The 20,422-nt window shown below is 23.4% G+C and overlaps 1 protein-coding gene across 1 annotated transcript; it reads left to right on the top strand.

Moving 5' to 3' along the window:
- The first annotated feature begins 250 nt into the window (after positions 1-250).
- Positions 251-17,844, top strand: LOC145839280 (uncharacterized). Its single transcript, XM_082946877.1, has 3 exons — positions 251-701; positions 7,591-8,151; positions 17,234-17,844. Exons 1-3 carry the CDS (start codon positions 251-253, stop codon positions 17,842-17,844), a joined length of 1,623 nt encoding a protein of 540 aa, XP_082803003.1.
- Positions 17,845-20,422: the final 2,578 nt, after the last annotated feature.

Here is a 20,422-nt window from a genome sequence, read left to right on the forward strand (position 1 = left end):
AATACATTCTATTCTTTAATATTTTAAAAATTGGTGTACTTACAAAAGTTTGTACTTTTATTAAAATAAGTGTTTTAAACCCAAGTTTTTTTTTAATTTTTAATGATTTGAATTTTTTAGTTTAACAGTTATTTTTAACTTGCTATTTATCCTTAATTAAATTTAATTAAATATCTTTTTAACAGTTTTAAAGCGTAGTTTTGTTTAATTTCTAAACATGAGCAATGTTAAAAATAAAAAAGAAAAATTAATGAAACGAGTTTATAGTTGTGATGTTTGCAATAAAAAGTTTGGTAATAAAAGATATTTAAAAGCTCACCTGTTGGTCCATAATGGTAAAAAGGACTTTCAGTGTCATGTTTGTTTAAAGAAATTTGCTCGTAAACATGATTTAACACGACACATGGTTTCTCATACTAAAGAAAAGAATTTCAAATGTGAAATATGTAATAAAAGTTTTACTATGAAGTTTAATGTGAAGAAACATATGTTAGTACACAATGGAAAGAAAGATTTTCAGTGTGAAGTTTGTGAAAAGAAGTTTGCTCGAAAATGTAATTTAAAAAGGCACATGTTGACTCACACCAAAGTAAAAGCTCATGAATGTGATATCTGCAAGAAGAAGTTTACACAGAGAGGAGATCTAGTTACACACTTTAGAATTCACTTAGGAGAAAAACCTTATGGATGTGCAGAATGTGGTAAATGGTATAGTCAAACTTCTAGTCGTGATTATCATATACGAACGTTTCACAAAGAACTTAGTAAACAACAACAATCTGAATTAAAGTGTAAAATTTATAGAAGTATAGTTTATGACTACCTACCAAAGGGATTAGAAACTTGAAAATATATAATTAAATAGTTTATATACTATTTTATAAAATCTATTAATTGTGTTCTATTTTTCGCAAAACTTTTTTATAAAGTAAATGTCTTCGACATAAATGTGTTTTTTAGTGTATTGTTAACTATTCAATTATTTAATTTTTTCCAACTTTTTGGTTTTAATTTAAAATATAATTGACTATTTTATTTTAACTAGTTAGGTACCTAAAAAATGTATTGTAACACTTTATACAATCTTTTTTTGAATAATTAAAAAGCACTTTTTTCTATTTTGTATAAGATTACTGGCTAATATCGGTTAACATAATTATTTAACTGTGATTAAATCTTACTTGAATGCGTTAGAATCGATTTATTTTTCTATTGTACTTTAAAAGAAATTATTACAACAATCAAAATAAATATTTGTTATAAGTACTTTTCAACCGTTTTCTTTTATCATTTATACTACTATGTACTAGTTTTGATAAATCTTAAGAATAGATATTGTCAAGATTTTTTTTTACTTCTGTTTTCGGTCAATTCGTTTTAAAACATCATAACTAATTATAATAATGTTTTGAGTAGTATAAAATAGTATAATGCACTGCTAAAGTTCTATACAAAATTTACTAATACACGACTTATAAACGATATTCATAACAAAATAGAAAATAAGTTTTAAATAATTTCTCGGTCATTTGTTATAAGAAATTAAGTTATAAAAACAGTTTTAAATCATTTACATGCTGTAAAATTGTTATTAACAAAGTGCTAAGTATTTGCAGTATTGTTATTGTAAGTTTATTGTCATACGAAGGACCCAGGCATCAAAACCTAGGCCACTTATACAAAAAGACATACAACAAAAAGACAATAATAAACCAAAATTGTACATTAAAAATGAGAAAAAAAAAACATAAGTATTTTTATACTACATTAGTAACAGAAATTAAATGAAACAACAGTTTTTACAATTATATACGCCTTAACTTTGATTGCTAAAATATACATTTATAAAACATAGTTTTAGGTAAACCGTTTGTTAAATATTTCTTTTTCTAGTTTAGTCATACACTTAATACCTACCTAATAAGTCTCTATTTTTTATTTAGTAGACGAAAATGAATTTATTTGTTTGAAAATGATATTTGAAGTAACTTGATTCATATGAATAATGTGTTAAAATGGATAGTTTAATAAATGAATAATGAATTACCCTAAAGTTCTTGTGCTCCAATAAATAAATTGTGTGTACACTAGTGTTTATTTTGGTGTAAAATAACTGCTCTAGATTTTTACATGAAAAGATAATGATTATTATAACGTTTACAGTATAAGTAGCTGAAACAAATGAAGCGAATTCACTGATTTACCAGATTCATAAAATTATGATTTTAATTTTCGACCACGATTTAAAAAGGTTAGATTTGGAAAGATACGCAAGATCACTATTTAAATAAACTACTATTTTAGACTACTTGTCTAAAAAAAATTACTTTATTTTTGTCAGCTAAACAGGTACGACAATTTTTTTTTTTGCAAGTCAATTTTGTTTGTCTAATTGAACAAAATGGCTCAAGGTTGACCTCTAAAAATTGAAAGAATAGGGATAAGGTTTTTTTTTTAAGATCGACGAAAACAGACTTACGAAAATGGTAAAATCATAAAATTCGTTGAATGTTAAGTGAATCAGCAAAATAACAGGAATGTTACATACTCAGGAACTCCCAAATTGTTCCGTGTACAAGTGAAACAAAAGTAGAATTTATTTTTGCTGAATATTTTTTTCAATATATTCGGATTTACGTCGAAATAATTAAAACGGCTAAAAAGTGACCTCTAAACAATTGAATAATAGAGATAAGGTTCGTTTTTTGAAAAAGGATTTATGACAACAGACTAACAAAAATGGTGTAATCAAAAAGTAAGTTATATATAACTTAAAGGTAGTCAGTACATACAAAAAATTAATATTTTAAGGCAAAAAATACAAATTGATTTAATTCAATTTATAAGTTAAACTAAAAAAAACGTTACAGTTATAAATGATTAAAATTAGCAATAAAGTTATTTACACAGTCGAGTTTTAAAGCTCAAGTAAAATTATTTACTTAACCTAAACTTATAGTGTTTTAACTTATATAAAAGACTAAAATCTATTTGTTGGTTTCATTAATTTATTAAAATCATTTTAAGTTTTTCAGTTATGTAAATCAAAGTGAAACAGCACAATATAAGTTTTCTACATATAAGATTTGATAAGAACATATTGTTGTACAGGGATAAAACAGTTCTATAAAACTTGTCATCTCTATGAGTTTTATATCGTAAAAATTACACCAATTCTTTTTTTTTTTAAGGAGCAACAAATATGCTGTTTGTGATAAGGTTTTGCCTATAGTGTAGATTTTAATAACATAAGTTTATGTACTATTAGTGAAATCTTTTAGTGCATATTAAATATAGCTTTTTTTAGTGTAGGATTTAAAAAAAAAACATTGAGTTAAAGTACTTATTTTAAGAAATCCATAAACTAAATCAATAAACTCATTATACACTGTTTAAAAATCAGTTTCACTACATAATCTTTATTATAATGAAAGAAACTTTTTAAATAGTTGTAACTAAAACTTTATATTTGCCCGTGTTATTTCAATATAGAAAAATACCACGCAAGCCGCTGTTTACTAAAATTATAACAGCTGTTATCTACAAACATTTAGAATTTAAATTTTAGTCAAATCTACATATATATTTGTATATAACCTTTGAAGTATTTTCAATTATAATATAGTTAAGTGTAACATTGTAATTAGTTTTTTTTATATAATATATAAAAATAGTAATACGACATGTTTTTTATCAAAAACTTCCAAATTCACTAAAATATTTATGACCGCTAACACCTAATTTTAATAGATAAAAGTTTTATTATTCTAACCTTTTATATAAACTCTTTAATATACTCGCTTATCAGATTAGAAATTAATTTATTCTAATTTACCACAGATGTTCTTGTGCTAAAACTTCATTTCAACTAACGGCGTTTCACTGCTCTCAAAAAATTTAAGAATAGATCTACAGAGTCTTTAAAATTATTTGAGAGCAGTGAAACGCCGTTAGTTGAAATAAAGTTTTAGCACAAGAACATCTGTGGTATTTATTCCGATAAGCTTAGCTCATCAGGATCTCCAGGATTTAACGCCTTTTAACGTTACATCTTATATTTATTCTAATTTATAAATTAATTTAAAGAAAGTTTTGGTTATAAATAGTTTAAAAAAATTCTACTTTGAACTCTATGTTATATTTTAGATAGGAAAATTTTCTAAACAAAACTCACAAAATTATAAAGGTCTAACCAAGGGCAGTCATTAGCAACTCTGGCTAAATTAAAAAAAATATTATAATGTATTTTCAGTTCAAATCGATCGTTTAACTACAACGAAAATTTATTAATATTTAAGATAAAAAATTACTGGCCATCTAAAAATTATATTTAAGGTCGCCTTTTGGCTTAAAGTTTTTTACGTAGTAGTATAAAACTGTTGTTTTAATGGCTATAAAAATCTCTTCAACACACTGTTTATATTATCTTTACTACTTAGAAATAATCAAATACTTAAGTTTTTAGCTAAGGCTTAGTAAATTCAATACTTTACTATTTTACAGAGTTAAATTTAACTTAGTTAAGTTAAAAACTTTTTTTTTTAATTATATATAAGAAAAAAACATACAAATAAATCGCTAAATTTATGAGACTTAAAAAAATTGAAGCAGTTATTCTTAAAAATAAGTATTGAAGTTTATAAATAATAGAGAATATTTGTTTTTCAAGACTATTTTATTTTATTAAATTGTTTCATTGTGTATGAATTTTTTATAAGTATGTTAGGTTTTTGAATTATATGTACTAATTTTGTTGACTAGTAATATAAAATAAATTTTATATTTTTTGCTCAATACTTTGTTTAACATTTGTATATCTTTTTCACGTGAGCTATTTATAAAGTTATAGTTCATATAACTAGGTTTTAATATAAAATAAAACTAAATTTACAACAGTTAAGATAAAAATAAGTTTACAAATATTTTACAAATACTAAAGTATAACACATAAATATTTTTCATAGCACATGAATTTCTAAAACAATTGGTTTTAAAAACTATAAGAAACATTTAAAATTAAGTTAATTTTTGCTTTATGTCATTAAGTACTTACTTAGATCTCTGCTTGCCTTGTGCAGTTAATACTTAGTCATAAATAAAACACAAAACCCCGATATCTAACCATTTGGTTGTTGAGCAGGTTTTCAACGACTTTTAAAGTTATGAAATCAAATTTGTAAAAATTTACTTGATCAAATTAAATATGTTATTTAGAAGCAACATATAAAATAAAATATTAAACCAAAATTAAGTCTTTAAATACATGATTTAAGCGCTAAAGCATCCTGGAAAAATTAATATTTTAAGTCGTAATATATGTTTTTTTAAATGTAAAATGGAAAGGTTTTACTTTAAAAAACCTATGGTTCAAATAAAATTTTAAAGAAAACCTTAATATAAATAACATATCGTTAATTTCGCATGTATTTAAGTTTAAAAGACGTAAAAAATTATCTGAAACAAATTATGCTTAAGTTTCAGTTAATTAAAATCAACATTATTTTAAATCATAGTTAATCCAATTTTATATTATTGCATAAAAACAATATATTTCTAATACCATATCTTCCATATTAGCTCTGTTAAAACTTGTTTCACATTTAAGCAAATCTAAACTTAAAAAAACTATAAAACGTTTTACAATATTATAAAAATCTTAAAATTGAACATTGTTTTATATGAACTTTACAAACAACGGGTGGTGATAGTATTTTATTTATTTTTCTAAATAAGTTTTTCACTTATCATATAAGTTGGGTTATAAATCTTCCAACTATTCCTAATAAAAAACTACCACCCGTCGCCACTGGTTTTTAAGTTGGAGAAATTAGTTTAATATGTAACAGAAATTACAAAGGACTTGTTACATAATAATAACATCTTTTATAAAAATTAGTTTACAACTAAATTATAAACAGCTGCAATAAAAAAAGATCCTGTGTAAAAAAAAAATAAAAGTTTTTTACATGATTTTACGTCTTTACAAATTGTTTAACGCTTACGAAATGGTGATAAAAGAAATCTTCTTAAACAAAAATCTTGATTTCAATTTCTTCAATTTTACTAATTTAGGGATAGACAGTCTTTAAAAAACTTTTCTAAAAATAATTACTTGCAAGCCAAGTAGCAACAATGCGGTCTGCAGGTGTTTCAAAAGTGTAGAAAATATTTTTTTACACATAAATGATAGGCAATGTGCATTATTGAAGCACCATTAATGACTTAACTTTTGTTTATAAACAAAAATTTTTGCCTAAAAGCACTTTAAAAAAAAAATTGGTAATTAGATAACATTTTCGCTGGTTGAGTTTTGCGATTTTTTAAAACTGTTATGGATGAATTAAATTTTCTACAGAAAACCAAAAGTACATTATTTTAATTTACTTTCTAGTAACTAAACAAGTTTATTGTAAAATTCAGTGTTGTCTTTTGTTTATCTAATTCTGTAAAAAACAAATTGGTTGTACTAAAATTACTGTAATTATACTATTATTTGTTGATTAAAAATTTATTATTTTCCTTTTAGTTTTTTAAAGAAAAAAAAATCCTAGTACATCAAGATTATAAAACTTTACAGTGGTTTATTATCCTTCTCAAAAACTAATTAAATAATTGTGAATTGCAGTGTAATTTGAAATAGTAATAGTTTAAATAAGTCATTAAATTGATTAAGAAAGATTTTATTTGTAGTCTAAGGTAAATTATCTTTTATAAGTTTAATTGTATAGAGTTATAAAATTGTGACAACTAAATTATACTTGAAATTTAATTTTTTTAAGTCATTAGCTAGAATATGATTTACTAATATGTTTATCAGCAGTAAAAGTTAGTTTTAAACGAGTCAAGTAGCATCTAACTTTTTTTGTTTTGGAAATGTTTATAAAAAACCAGCCTCAATATTAACCCAAAGCTAGTATTGTGCAGTTTTAGCTTTTGTAGTTTTAATAATTCATCTTTTACTTATTACCATGTATTAAACTGAAAATAAGAATTATTTTTTGATTGTTTGTTTTTAAGTTATTCTTGATATAAAACACCTCTATTTACTTTAGGTGTTAGTAAGCATTTAATCAAAAGCAAAATTATATATTTTAGTTTGTTCATTAAATGTACTATTTTAAAAATCGTCTCAAGTTTTTATTTTTTCATTAATCAATTATTTAATTAATGGTCTTAAAACTATTGCTTTCTATTCTTTAACATTTCAAAGTTTAATGTACTTACAAAGAATAAGTTCTTTTACTGAAATGTGTGTTTTCGAGCCAAGTTTTTTTTTTCATTTTTAATCTTTAAATTTTCTAATTTAACAATTTTTTAATCTTACTATTTATTCTTGTTTCTATTTAATCAAATATTTTCCTCTACAGTTATAAAGCGTAGTTTTGTACTCTTTAAACTTTTTTAATCATTTAAATTTTTAATTTAACAATTCTTTAATCTTACTCTTTATTCTTATTTCAGTTTAATCAAATATTTTCCTTCAACAGTTTAAAATCGTAGTTTTGTTAAATTTCTGCAATATGAGTAAAATTGAAAACCTCAAAAAAAGTTTAAATAAAAGAGTTTATGTTTGTGATGTTTGTAAAAAAGAGTTTGGTTACAAAAGTCATTTGACAAGACACCTGTTGGTTCTTAATGGTAAAAAGGACTTTCAGTGTCATGTCTGTTTAAAGAAATTTGCTCGTAAACAAAATTTGAAACGACACATGGTGGTCCATAGTGGTAAAAGAGGTTTTCAGTGTCACGTCTGTTTAAAGAAATTTATTAGTAAACATGACTTAACACGACACATGGTTTCTCATACCAAAGAAAAGAATTTCAATTGTGAAATATGTGACAAAAGTTTTACTATGAAAGGTAGTGTGAAGTTACATATGTTAGTACACAATGGAAAGAAAGATTTTCAGTGTGAAGTTTGTGAAAAGAAGTTTGCTCAAAATTATAATTTAAAAATGCTCATGTTGACTCACACCAAAGTAAAGTCTCATGAATGCGATATTTGCAAGAAAAAGTTTTCTCAGAAAGTAAGTTTAGTTACACACTTTAGAATTCACTTAGGAGAAAAACCTTACGGTTGTGCAGAATGTGGTAAATGGTATAGTCAAATTTCTGGTCGTGATTATCATATACGAGCTTTTCATAAGGAACTGGGTAAACAACAACAATCAGAATTAAAGTGTAAAATTTATAGAAGTATAGTTTATGACTACCTTCCAAAGTAGTATAAGTTTTAAATATACAAACAAATAGCATAATAGTGTTTATAGTATTTTATAAATTGATAACATTTTTTCATTATTTGAAAACTTTTTTATAATGTGAACATATTTACCATGAATTTTTTTTTGGTCCTTTTTAATTATTTTATATTCAGTTTTATCGCTCATTCTTTCGGTTTAAACTTTGAATCCATTTGATTACTTTTTTAAACCTGTTAACTACCTAAAAATTATATTGTAGTACTTTTTACAATCTTATTTTTAATACATTTAAATAACTAAAATGTATATTTGTTATACAAATTTACTGGCTAAGATCGTTTAAAATATTTTTCAACTATGATTATATCTTATTTGCAAGCGTTACAACCGATCGAAATTTTTCTATTGTACTCCAATAAACAGATTTAACAAGTTAATTGAATATTTGTTATTTATATTTAATTTTTAAGCGACTTCTTTTATCATGCTGACTTTATAATTGTACTAGTTTTAAAAAATTGTTAGAAATTGAATTTTTTTCTTCTGGTTTAGGTCAATTCGTTTTAAAAACATAACAACTTATTAAAAATGTTAAAACATACAATAGCATTACGTTTTAAGCAGTACAAAAAAGTAAAATGCACTGCAATAAGTTTTAAAACTTTTTTTACTATTAAACGCTTTATAAACTAAATTAATAACAAAAAGAAATGAATTTTTATATAATTTCTCGGTCATTGGCTATAACAAATAAAGTTATAAAAACAGTTTTATATCTTTTAGATAATGTAACGTTATTATTAAAAAACTGCTAAGTATTTGCAGTAGTATAAATATATAACAACAAGTAGACTTTTTTTAAATTAAGACAAAAATTAAATGAAACATAACGGTATGTACAATTTTATACGCCTAACTTTATTTGCTAAAATATACTCGTATAAGAAATAGTTTTAGGTTAACCGTTTTAGTTTTAAATAATTCTTTTTCTTGTATAGTTATATGCTTGACGTCTACCTATTAAGTCCCTATTTTTATTTAGTAGACAAAAATAAATTTATATATTTGAAAATTTTATTTGAAGTAACTCGATTATTATATGAATTCTGTATTTAAATAGTTTAGTTTAATAAATAGAAACTTAAATCACCCTAAAGTTATCGTGCACCAAATAAAAAGTTGTGTGCACACTAATTTGTATTTTGATGTTAAATAACTGCTCTAGATTTTTATAAAAAACATAATGATAATTTAAACGTTTACAGTGGAAGTAGCTGAAACAAATTGAATTTAAGCAAACTTAGTGATTAACCAGATTCATGAAATTATGATTTTAAATTTTGATCCGGATTTAAAAAGGTTAGATTTTGCCGGATACGCAAGATCACTAATTTGTTAAAGTACTGTTTTAGACTACTTGACTCAAAAAAGAAAACGTTAGATTTTAAGCTAAACAGGTGCGACATATTTGTTTGCAAGTGCATTTTGTTTGTCTAATTGAACAAAATGGCTCAAAGTTGTCCTCTTAGAAATGATTAAATAGAGATAAATTTTATATTTCGAAATAAGACCATTGAAAAATGACTTACGAAAACTGCATAATCAAAATATTCTTAAATATTAAGTTATCAGCAGATTAATAGGAATTCTACATACTTATAAAGTCAAAAATGACACCGTGTAAAATTGAAACTAACGTTTTTATGTAGGAATTGGTTTCAGTTGGAACTGTATAAGTGAGAATTAATTTATAAAAATGAGTTTATTTTTAGGTTTTAACTGATCGGGTGAGAATTTATAAGGGTTAAAATTGATATTATACTATAAATTTTTAAGCTAGAAGTTTTAATACAACTTCACTGGTTTGCTTCATTCAGTTTTTTTTTTTCCTTAATAAAATTCTAACTTTGTCAACATATAACCCGGCTATATTTATACGGGAATTTAAACTTATTTAAACTTGTTAGTGCAAAAATAGTATGACAAAGTATATTATTAAACACTTTAAGTAAAATAATTTTCATAGTTTTCTCTCATTTTAATTTCTAGGAACTAAATTTAAACAACTAACAAACGTAAATTTTGTGAGGTTTTGAGATTTTTTCTATTACATTATTTTTTCATTGTCTTATTTACATTTAACAGAATCTTAACAAAAGTTTATTCGACGTGTTATCTGACTTAAATTACATCTTTTAACTGATATGCTGTTCAATAGAATCTGTTTGTTTTTTTATTGTAATAAGTAGTTTAATCAAAGTGAAACATAGTTGCGAGGTAACATAGTTAATTTTTTTATATGTTAGCTTTCTAATACTGTATGATTGTTTTTTCTTTAAATAGTTGTTATAACTACTTTTTAAATAAAAAAAATTTATTAACTTGTATTGTCAAAACGTATTTTTCAATTATGTGAAAGTAATTAACTAATCATTTTATTAAGTTGATCTTAAGTTTGGTTTTTTAACATTCAGATAACAATAAGTTTGATATCATTTTATGTTTTTTTTTTCTTTTTTGTTTCTGGTGGTTAATGTGAAAACTAGTGTTTGTAAGTCGGTCATAAAAAAAATAAAAATAATAATAATAAGTAGCTTCGATTTTTATTTAATTATAAGCACATACAAGACAGTATATATTAAAAAGATATTTTATGTTCAACAGTTTAATTTTGTATAAATTTTTATTTATATATACTAAAATAGAAGAACTATGTTATATATTGTTATTTTGTTACTTCTCCCTTTTAGTTTTGTTATTGACATGTTTATCATGTTTTTGTGGTTGTTCTTGTAAAAAATGCAAAAACAAAAATTTTAAAGTAAAAAAAAAAAACAAAGTGTGTCGCCACTGTAGTCTATGGTTTTTACTGCTAATGTTGACAGATAAGGGTTTAAAAATAGTTCATACCGTTTTTTTAGAATTAGTATCGAAATTTAGCTAAAAATATAATGAAACTAATATTTTAATACATTTACTAAATGATTGACCATAGTTGTGAGCGTTCAATTTTTCTTTCTTCCTTTTTATACCTTTACAGTAAAAAATTTCAGAATTGTTATACTATAGCTTTTTTTACAGGGTAAGTAATAAAAAAATATTTCAAAAAGTAGCTTGATATTAGTAGTAGTTTAATAATTTTTTTTTGGTAATGTATAAGCTTAAGTAGTTTAAAAAATTCCAAGAAATAATTAAGTAGTCCGTTGCATACTAATAAAAAACTGTGGAACAATTCTGATTTTTATTAAATAAAAAAACAGTTAAAAAACTTTACAAATAGCTGTAAGTTATTTTAATCAATTTGTTTAACTACAAAAAGATTGTTAAAACTAATCCTTTTTTCTAATATTTGTAGTTAATAAACACTATTTTATAGTTAAATTAAAGAATAAAGTGAATTTGAAAAACTTTTTGTTTAACTGTCTCCTATATATTTTGCTTATTTAAAACAGTTAATTCTTCAGTTTTATGTTTAGATAAACTTTTTTTCCAAATAAATTGAATAGAAAAAATTTTAATAGTATTTAACAATACAGCATTAAGTATAGATAAAGTTTTAATAACTAAGGATATAAATGATTTCAAGTAAGTAAACTAATATCTAAATATAGTATAATAAATTTTAACTTATAGCATACTAAATTTATGCTAGCATATAGGTTTGTATATTATAATTAAAAGTATCTATATTTTCTTTAAATATGTTTAACATTAAAAGAAAAATAGTTATATGAAAATAATAACATTTACAAAAACGAATTGCTCTTTCCATCTTTTTACATAATAAAAGTAATCTACTTTTTTTTTTTTTTCTAAAAATTTTGAAGAGCATTATCCATGAGTAAAAGTATAAAATGACTTTTTTTTAAAAATATCATTAATATATATCCTTCGGCCGGAATTTTTCCTAGTTGCTATTATGTTATATAATTAAATAATTTAATTGATATTTTTAAGGTAATGACGATTAATATACTTTGTAGATTTCTTGATGATTGACTTTTGGGCATTTAGAAAAAGTTGATTTAATTTGGGACTAATCGGTTGCTGCTGAATATTCCACCAATGCGTCGCTGATTTGTTTAAAATTTGTAGCGCTAAAGAGCATAAAAAATTTTTTAAATTTTAAATTATTACGAAACCAGGGACAAAATGATGCGATAACATTAAAAAAGCAAACATATTGTTAAAAAAAATCTAAAACAACTCTAATATTTTAAACTTAGATGTATTAAGTTAACTTGAAAAATAACTAATTTAAGTAATATAACATAAAACAGTTAGTTTTTAATAATTTAATTAGTGTTTTTATAAACCACAAAGTATTAATAATTACCTATAAAAAACCAAATTTACGTAAATTTTAAAATAAAAAGTTAAAAGAAACGTAGTTTTGGGTAAAAATATATAAAATAATCAATAGCGATTAAATTTTTATGTTAAAACTCAGAAAAAAATAAGAAAACCTAAAAACGTTATAACTTATCAGTTTCAATAAAAACAATGGTATTTAGTACATTTTGTATATAAAACAAACAATAAAACGTCGTTTAAACGTCATATATAGATCAATTTTTTGTATGTAAATATTAAAATATTATTAAAAGATGGTTTGATGAGAAGTTTATAGAAAAATTATGTATAAACAAAATTTCACGTTTTAAGAGACAAGAATACACTTTAAAAACATTTTGAATTCTACTTATAACCCTTTAATACATTAATGACAGAATATTAAATATATGGTCAAAACAGGTTTACCAAAGAAATTAAATCAAGGTTCGTACAATCAAAAACTTTATTTTAAATTCTCATTGGTTGATAACCCGTTTAGTAATGAATTTTATTAATTTTTTGTACTATAAAACAATATTTTTCATTTGTATTTAAGCTGTTTTCATTGAAAACACTCAGAGAAAACAAAATTTTAGATAAAAAATAACACAAAACGCTTACAAAACATCTTGATTCAAATTTTTATCACATATAAACAAAAAATAGTAAAAAAAATATTCAAGCAAGTTTTTAATATAAACTTAAAATATTTTTTTTGGCGAAAATAAACATATAAGTATAGTTAAAAAAAATTTAAAATTATTGAAAAACAAAACTCTAAAAATAATTAAGAGTTAGTTTAATAAAGGAGTAAATTTTATGAGATCCATATAATTTAGAAATAAAATGAGTGTAAGGGGTAGGCGTAGGATTCAAAAAACTTTATTAATTATAGGTTAAAATATTAAGCTTATACTTTTATTTAGTTTAACTAAGTCAATTATCTTGTTTGTTTTATGTATTAACTTGTTGTGTGTATTACGTATAATTTTGTTTTGTTGTTTTGTAGTTTTTTAAATAGCAAGTGTTATACTTGATTAAATATAATGATTAAATTAATTTAAATGTTAATTTAGTTGTTTTGTTATGTTAACAAAATTCGTACATAATTAATTATGTTATCATATTTTTATTGAATTAGTATTTATGATTAAATGAATTATTCAATGCAAAAACTTTTGAAAAGTTGTTAAAATTTTTACATTAATAAACGCAAAATGTGCTGTTTTACCACAGACAACTTGGACGAGAAGTTAAAGCAGTGTATTTTTGCTCAGAAACACCTGTGTTAGGGTTCAAAGCCCACCACTTCCATATTTTTATTTATTTATATAATTATGTAAGTAACCACATATAATTATAAAAAATAAATAAAAAGCCAATTATTATTTATCTATTACATTCAAAGAGTATCTTTAAGAAGTACGCATCCGTGTAAGATAAGGATAAGGTTAAGGGCATAGGGATTTAAAATACTTTTTTCAGAATGTGATCTTATTTTATATAGTTTTTACTGAGCTACAAGATGCTATTTACAGATTTTAAAAATTCAAAACATTCTTTGAGATATAGCCGGTCAAAGTCGGAGGCAACAATAGGTTCTTTATGGGAGGCACAACTAAAACAGCAAATAACTAGAAATCACTAAGAATATATATTCTCCTAGAAATAGGTTTTTTGAGATAACTACCTCAATTTTTTAGAAAATGTTCCTTGCAATGTTTAGAAAAGTCTTTTGAAAAAAAAAATAAAATAAAAATTTTATAGCAAAAAAACAAAAAAAAAATTGTTTTATTTTTTATATACTTCTTTTAATAAATTTAATATTTCCTTGCACCAGTATTTTTAAATATTGCAAGGAACATTTCCTAAAATTTTGTGATAGTAATTTAAAAAATGCTTGGAGGTATATCTTGAGTGAATACTAGTTACTTGCTGTTTTAGTTGTGCCTCCAATATGGAACCTATTTTTGCCTCAGAATTTGACCGGCTATATCTCAAAAAATATTTTGAATTTTTAAAGTCTGTAAAAATCAACTTGTAGCTTATTAAAAACTATACAAAACAAGATCACATTGCGAAAATAGTGTTTAAAACCTCCTATGCCCCTAAATTTATTTTTACAGGGGGGTTACACTTTTTCTTAATGAATTACTGACCTTTAACTAACCTTTAACTAGTATTTATTTCTAAAAAAAGTGTTTTAACCTCCCTATGCCCCTAAGTTTATTCTTACCTTACACGGATGCATGCTTGTTAAAGATACTCTTTGAATGTAATAGATAAATATTTTGAAAAAATTGTGCGTACCTTACACGGATGCGTACTTCTTAAAGATACCCTTTAAATATAAAACATAAATGTTTTAAAAATTTAGTGAGTATCTTACATGGATGTAACCCCCTGGCCTCAACTGTAATTTCCTTTTGCTTATTTAATGGAAGAATCATAGTTATATAAATAAACAAAAACATGGAAGTGAATGGCTTTTAACCCCCTATACCCTTAACAAAAAGTTCTTGTGGCAAATTAGATATCTGTTGTTCAAACAATGTTTTAGATCCAAAACAAAGTTATTAAAACAATCAGAGGCCTAAGTTACCCTGTGAACTTTATTTTATACATTTAACCTGAACTTAATTAAAACTAACTATAACTGTAAATATTATAAGCTAATACTTCAAGAAATAATATAAATTAAATCCTAATATATACTTGTTTGCCACTCTTTGAGTCATAAAATCTTCTGTGAGTAACTTTAACCTTCCTGGAGGTTTTTTCAAGTCCTTAAATACTTTTAATAAACTATTTAAAAAATTTCCTGAGGTTTTCTTAAAAATCTTAAAACTGCTTTGAGTTTCCCAAAGTTTAAAAAAAAATAAAGTTTCGTGAGTTTCCCTGAGATTTTCTATTATTTGAAATTTCTCTGAGCACATTAGTGTGTGGCAATCCTATATATATTTTATTAAATAAAAGCCAATGTGAATTTGATAATTATCTAGTATGATGTTGCACTAATATCTAACTGAAATTATATTGTATTTGATGTAATCTTAACTATAATTTTTGGCTAAAAATTTATATTTATAAGTACATAAATTGAGTTATATATCATAAATTAATAAAACTTAAATATATAATTGCTTTTATTAAACAATATAAAGCAATTAAATTATTTCAATTTTTATATTGATTATGATATTGTAAAACATAATCAATCGAATACTTCAGTTTGTCATAAATAAATTTTATTTATGTGCATTATGTATTTAATTCTTGTTTAAAACAAAGTATATTTCAGGCTAAACATAGTTAGCATAAAAAATTTATTTTTAGCCTAAAATAATGGTTAGAAAGACATTAAATTCAATATAATTTCACCTTGACATTGGTGCAACTTCATCCTAGGTAATTACTGTGAACTTTTAAACCAAAATAATGAACCTCACCACTCATAACCTTATAATAGCAGTAAAAATAAATAATCCTAATTAAATAATTATTAAGTTAAATTATTATTTAATAATTTTTTCTCATCCTACAGATGTATTACAGTTAAATTGTATACAAATTTCTGAAACTAGTAAGGTTTAATATTTGAGAACAGATTTTTGAATTTTAAACTAAGTCTTTTGCTAACTTGTAACAACTTGTGGCTCCAAAATATGATATAAGCATCAAAATTTACGGTTGGATAGTTTTATCTCTATGAAAATAGATCAGCCAATCAGCGACACATGTGTAGAATATTCAGCCCAATCGGTTGGGTATAAAACTGGTTGGAATTTTTTATGGTCGTAATTGTTTGTATGTAGTTAATAATTTATTATTTTGAATATAATTAACGTTTTGTTATCATTAAAAGTATCGAAATAGAATAAACTAATTGTTTTAAATTTGGTTGTGTATTCTTCTTAGCTCTACTGTACTTGTAATTTTACAACTTCTCCCTTTTTTTTATTATTACTGACTTCTTTATCGTTTTTTTGTGGTTGCTTTTGTCAAAAGGATAAGAAGAAAAATCTAAACCTACAAGATTTAAAAAATAAAAATATTAGAAGACGGTGTGGTTACTATGGTTTATATTGCTAATGTTGACAAAAAAGGGTTTGAAACAGAGTGCGCTCCACTACTTTTGAAATTAGTTTCGTTTTTATTTAAAAATATTAAAAAAACAATATATGTTTTTGTATTGGTCTTAAAATTTTGTTTTTATTACAGCTTTAATTAAGTCTTCTCAATAAATATTTACAAAATATGTTATGTGAGGCTCGATGACCGAGATGTATTTCACTAAACCAATCAATTGACCATATTTGTGAGCATTTACATGTTCTTATTTTATATACACTTTAGAATTATTCTTAAGTTTGCAAATGGCTGTAATGTAGTTACATTGATATCTATAGATAATACTAATAAATATAAAATTAATTATATATGTTTATAAACATGTAAAATGTATATTATCACGTATCTAAAGGTAACTGTTTATAAAACTAAAGTTATTTAGTAGACTTAGGGAAAAATGCTTCAAAATTAACTTGTTATTATATTTATTAAATTTAATATAGCGTTAATACTATTTTTAACATTTAACTTTACAAAGTTGCTTAGTTTTTTTGTCAACGCTTAAATAGTACTTTACATTTTAGCATTGTTATTACTTTATTAAAACATGAACAGTAACAAAACAGTTACTAAAAATTTGAACAAAAAAGTTCATGTTTGTGATGTTTGCAAAAAAGGTTTTGTTTACAAAAGTTGTTTGACAAGACACATGTTGCTTCATTGTGGCAAAAAAGATTTTGAGTGTCAAGTTTGTTTAAAAAAATTCACTCAAAAACAACACCTAAAAGAACACATGGTTACTCACACTAAAGATAAGAATTTCAGTTGTGAAGTATGTGAAAAAAGGTTTACTATAAAAAGAAATGTAAAGAATCATATGTTAATTCATACGGGTATAAAAAATTTTCAATGTGAATTTTGTCAAAAGAAGTTTACTCAAAAAAGTCATTTAAAACAACATATGTTGATTCATAACAAAATAAAAGCTTATGAGTGTGATATCTGCATGAAGAATTTTTCTCAGAAAGGAAAATTAGTTGATCACTTTAGAATTCATTTAGGAGAGAAACCTTATGGTTGTGCAGAATGTGGAAAGTGGTATACTACAGCTTCTAATCGTAATACACATATATATACTCATCATAAGGGTTTAAGTAAGGAACAACAATCAGAACTTAAATGTAAAATACAGAGGAGTATTGTTCATGACTACCTTAAAGCAATATCTGGATATTGAATTTAGTATAGACCTATTGCTGGTTTTACAATTAAGTATATGTATTTTAAACTTCATTATAATGTTAAACTTTGTATGAGTCTTTATACTAATTTCTATGATTGTCAAATTTGTCACAACTAGTTTCATTTATTCAAACTTAAAACGTTTTTACAAGATTTTATTGTACTAAAATTTTGTTTATTATCCTTATAAGTTGGTTTTACATTTTAATTACTTATACATGGAGCTCTTTGAAATACATAATTTATATTAATTTTATCACTTTTTTAATACTAATCTGTTTTTTTTAAGGTTTATATTTATTTACCTGACAGTGACTGCAATCTGCATGACAGTCTATTGGGTAAACTTGATGCTTAACTATCTTGTTTAAAATAAATTTATAATATTGATCTCATTGTATATATATGTTTATCATTGTATATATTTATTTATGTGTATTGAAGGTAAGTTAAATGCTAATAAAGTAAATAAATTAGTACTTGCTTATACAAATTAAACATTAAATTTTTAGAGAACCCGTTTTTATTCTATTTTACAACTTGAAATCTTTTTATTTATTAGTTCAAACTTAATTTTGAGCATGTTTATAATAATAACAAATTACTTCATCGATAACTACACAATTGTCATAAATTTAAAACAAACTGCGTTCACTTATGTTTGTGTGCAATTCTTATTTAATGTTAGTATTTCTTTGTTGCTAAATTAACTATACCGTTTGTTTTGTAAGGACGTCAAAAACTGTAGTGTATTAATTTTACTTAGTAAGGACATTCAAGACCAGATTAAAGTATTGTAAATCCAGGCTAGATACACAGCCGATTACTTTAATGGAAGTTTTTAACTTTGTTAGTAAAAAATATTATTTTACTGGGTTTTTATTGTATTTAATTATTTAAATATTATGATTTTTCTTAATATCACAAACCTTTTAAGTACCGTGCGAGACACAAAAGTTGTCAATATTTATATATGTAAGACACAGAAATTTCTAGTAAAAGTAAATTTAAATGATACTATGTTTTGATAATTTATAACAAGTTTTGTTTAGTATTACAACTTTAATGTTTACAGTTTATAATACCTAAGTGTTTTTAAGTTTTTATTTTTGTGATAGGATTTTAAAAATATTTTCATTATAATAAGCATATTATAACTGCTTATTAGTATAAGAAAATATATTGCATAAGTACTTCAAACAAAGAAAATTAAATGCAATTCTTCTCGTACTTTGTCAGAATATTCTATAATATTAACTAATACAGAACACTCTGATTAAAGAGAAATAATGTGAAAAGTTTATTTAATCAACATATTAGAAAATTTAACACTAATTATAAAACTTCATTGTTTTTAATAGCTCTTTTCCTTGTTAAATTTAGCATCATTTCATTAAAAAAAAGTTAGCAGATAAGTTAATAGATAATTATTTTTACTGTAATTTTACCCAAAGTTTCAAAGGTTAAATTATAATAAAATTCAGTTTTTTACATACTAACTATACTTTTATAAAAAACATAACGTAGCTATTATGAACAAAATTACAATATAGGCTAATTGTAAATTCATTATCTTTACTGCATATATCTTAATTATATGAACTTACTTCTTGAACTTAATTAGTAATTAGGTAACGTTTAGATTTCATAAACTTAAAACAACATAATGAAACAAGAGGCTATAAAAGTTTTTAAACAACTGTCTAATTAATGTAGGTCACAATAGTAAAAAAAACATTAGTAATAACAAAACTGATTTTTAATAACTTAATTATAAAATCTACAACATAAATTTCAAAAAAAAAAAAACTATTATAAATAAAATGAAGTCTAAAAATTTTCAAAGCTTATTGCTTCTAAAAATTTTTTGTTAATCAGCATCACAAATGGAAATCATCGTATAGTCTGGTTTGGAAGTAAAAACGTTTTGATTTTTTTTATTAGTAACGAATAAATGTTTCGTATTTAGTTTTAATTATATATTGACATTTGCAATTTACAAGCTAGTTTTAACAGGACTGAGTAATAAACTTTTTTTTTATATTAAGTTTTTTAAACTTGATACTAAAATATAAATGGTTAATTATTAATAATTAAAAATATCTTTTCAAGCATAAAACTTTGACGAAACACATTTAAATAACTATTTAATTTTGTTTTCAAATAGAAACGATAAAGCAACATTTTTTTAAATTGTAACAGGTTTATACACATTAATTTATTTATCCAGGCATATGGAAAAATTTTTAAAGTCTAAAGTTATTAACTAAAAATATCAATAAAAAAGCTCTATTATATTCGCAATTTATATAGTTTACTGTAACAAATAGTTACATACTGACAAATAGGTTTTTCTTCTAAGTGAATTCTAAAGTGTGCTACTAAGTTAATTCCCACCAAAAAACTTTTATAAATATTTTATTTAGAATAGTTTTAAAGTTTTCCTCTTCAACTTTATTACTAACTTTTTATCGAGTTTTGTGGTTGCTTTGTAAATTGGATACCACAAAAAAACTTAAACGTACACGATCTTGAAAGTAAAAATCTAGTAGATCAGGAGTTGCCAACTTGGG

The sequence above is a fragment of the Thalia democratica genome, chromosome 6 (assembly GCF_965202585.1).
Source record: "Thalia democratica chromosome 6, ktThaDemo2.hap1.1, whole genome shotgun sequence".
NCBI classification, from domain to species: domain Eukaryota; kingdom Metazoa; phylum Chordata; class Thaliacea; order Salpida; family Salpidae; genus Thalia; species Thalia democratica.

Excerpts from the sequence above, each read along its gene's own strand:
- LOC145839280 (XM_082946877.1), top strand. The coding sequence starts at position 251 with ATGAAACGAGTTTATAGTTGTGATGTTTGCAATAAAAAGTTTGGTAAT. Across the intron at positions 702-7,590 it reads TTATGGATGTGCAGAATGTG|AGTTTGGTTACAAAAGTCAT; the intron begins GTAAATGGTATA and ends TTTGTAAAAAAG. Across the intron at positions 8,152-17,233 it reads AGCTTTTCATAAGGAACTGG|TTACTAAAAATTTGAACAAA; the intron begins GTAAACAACAAC and ends GTAACAAAACAG.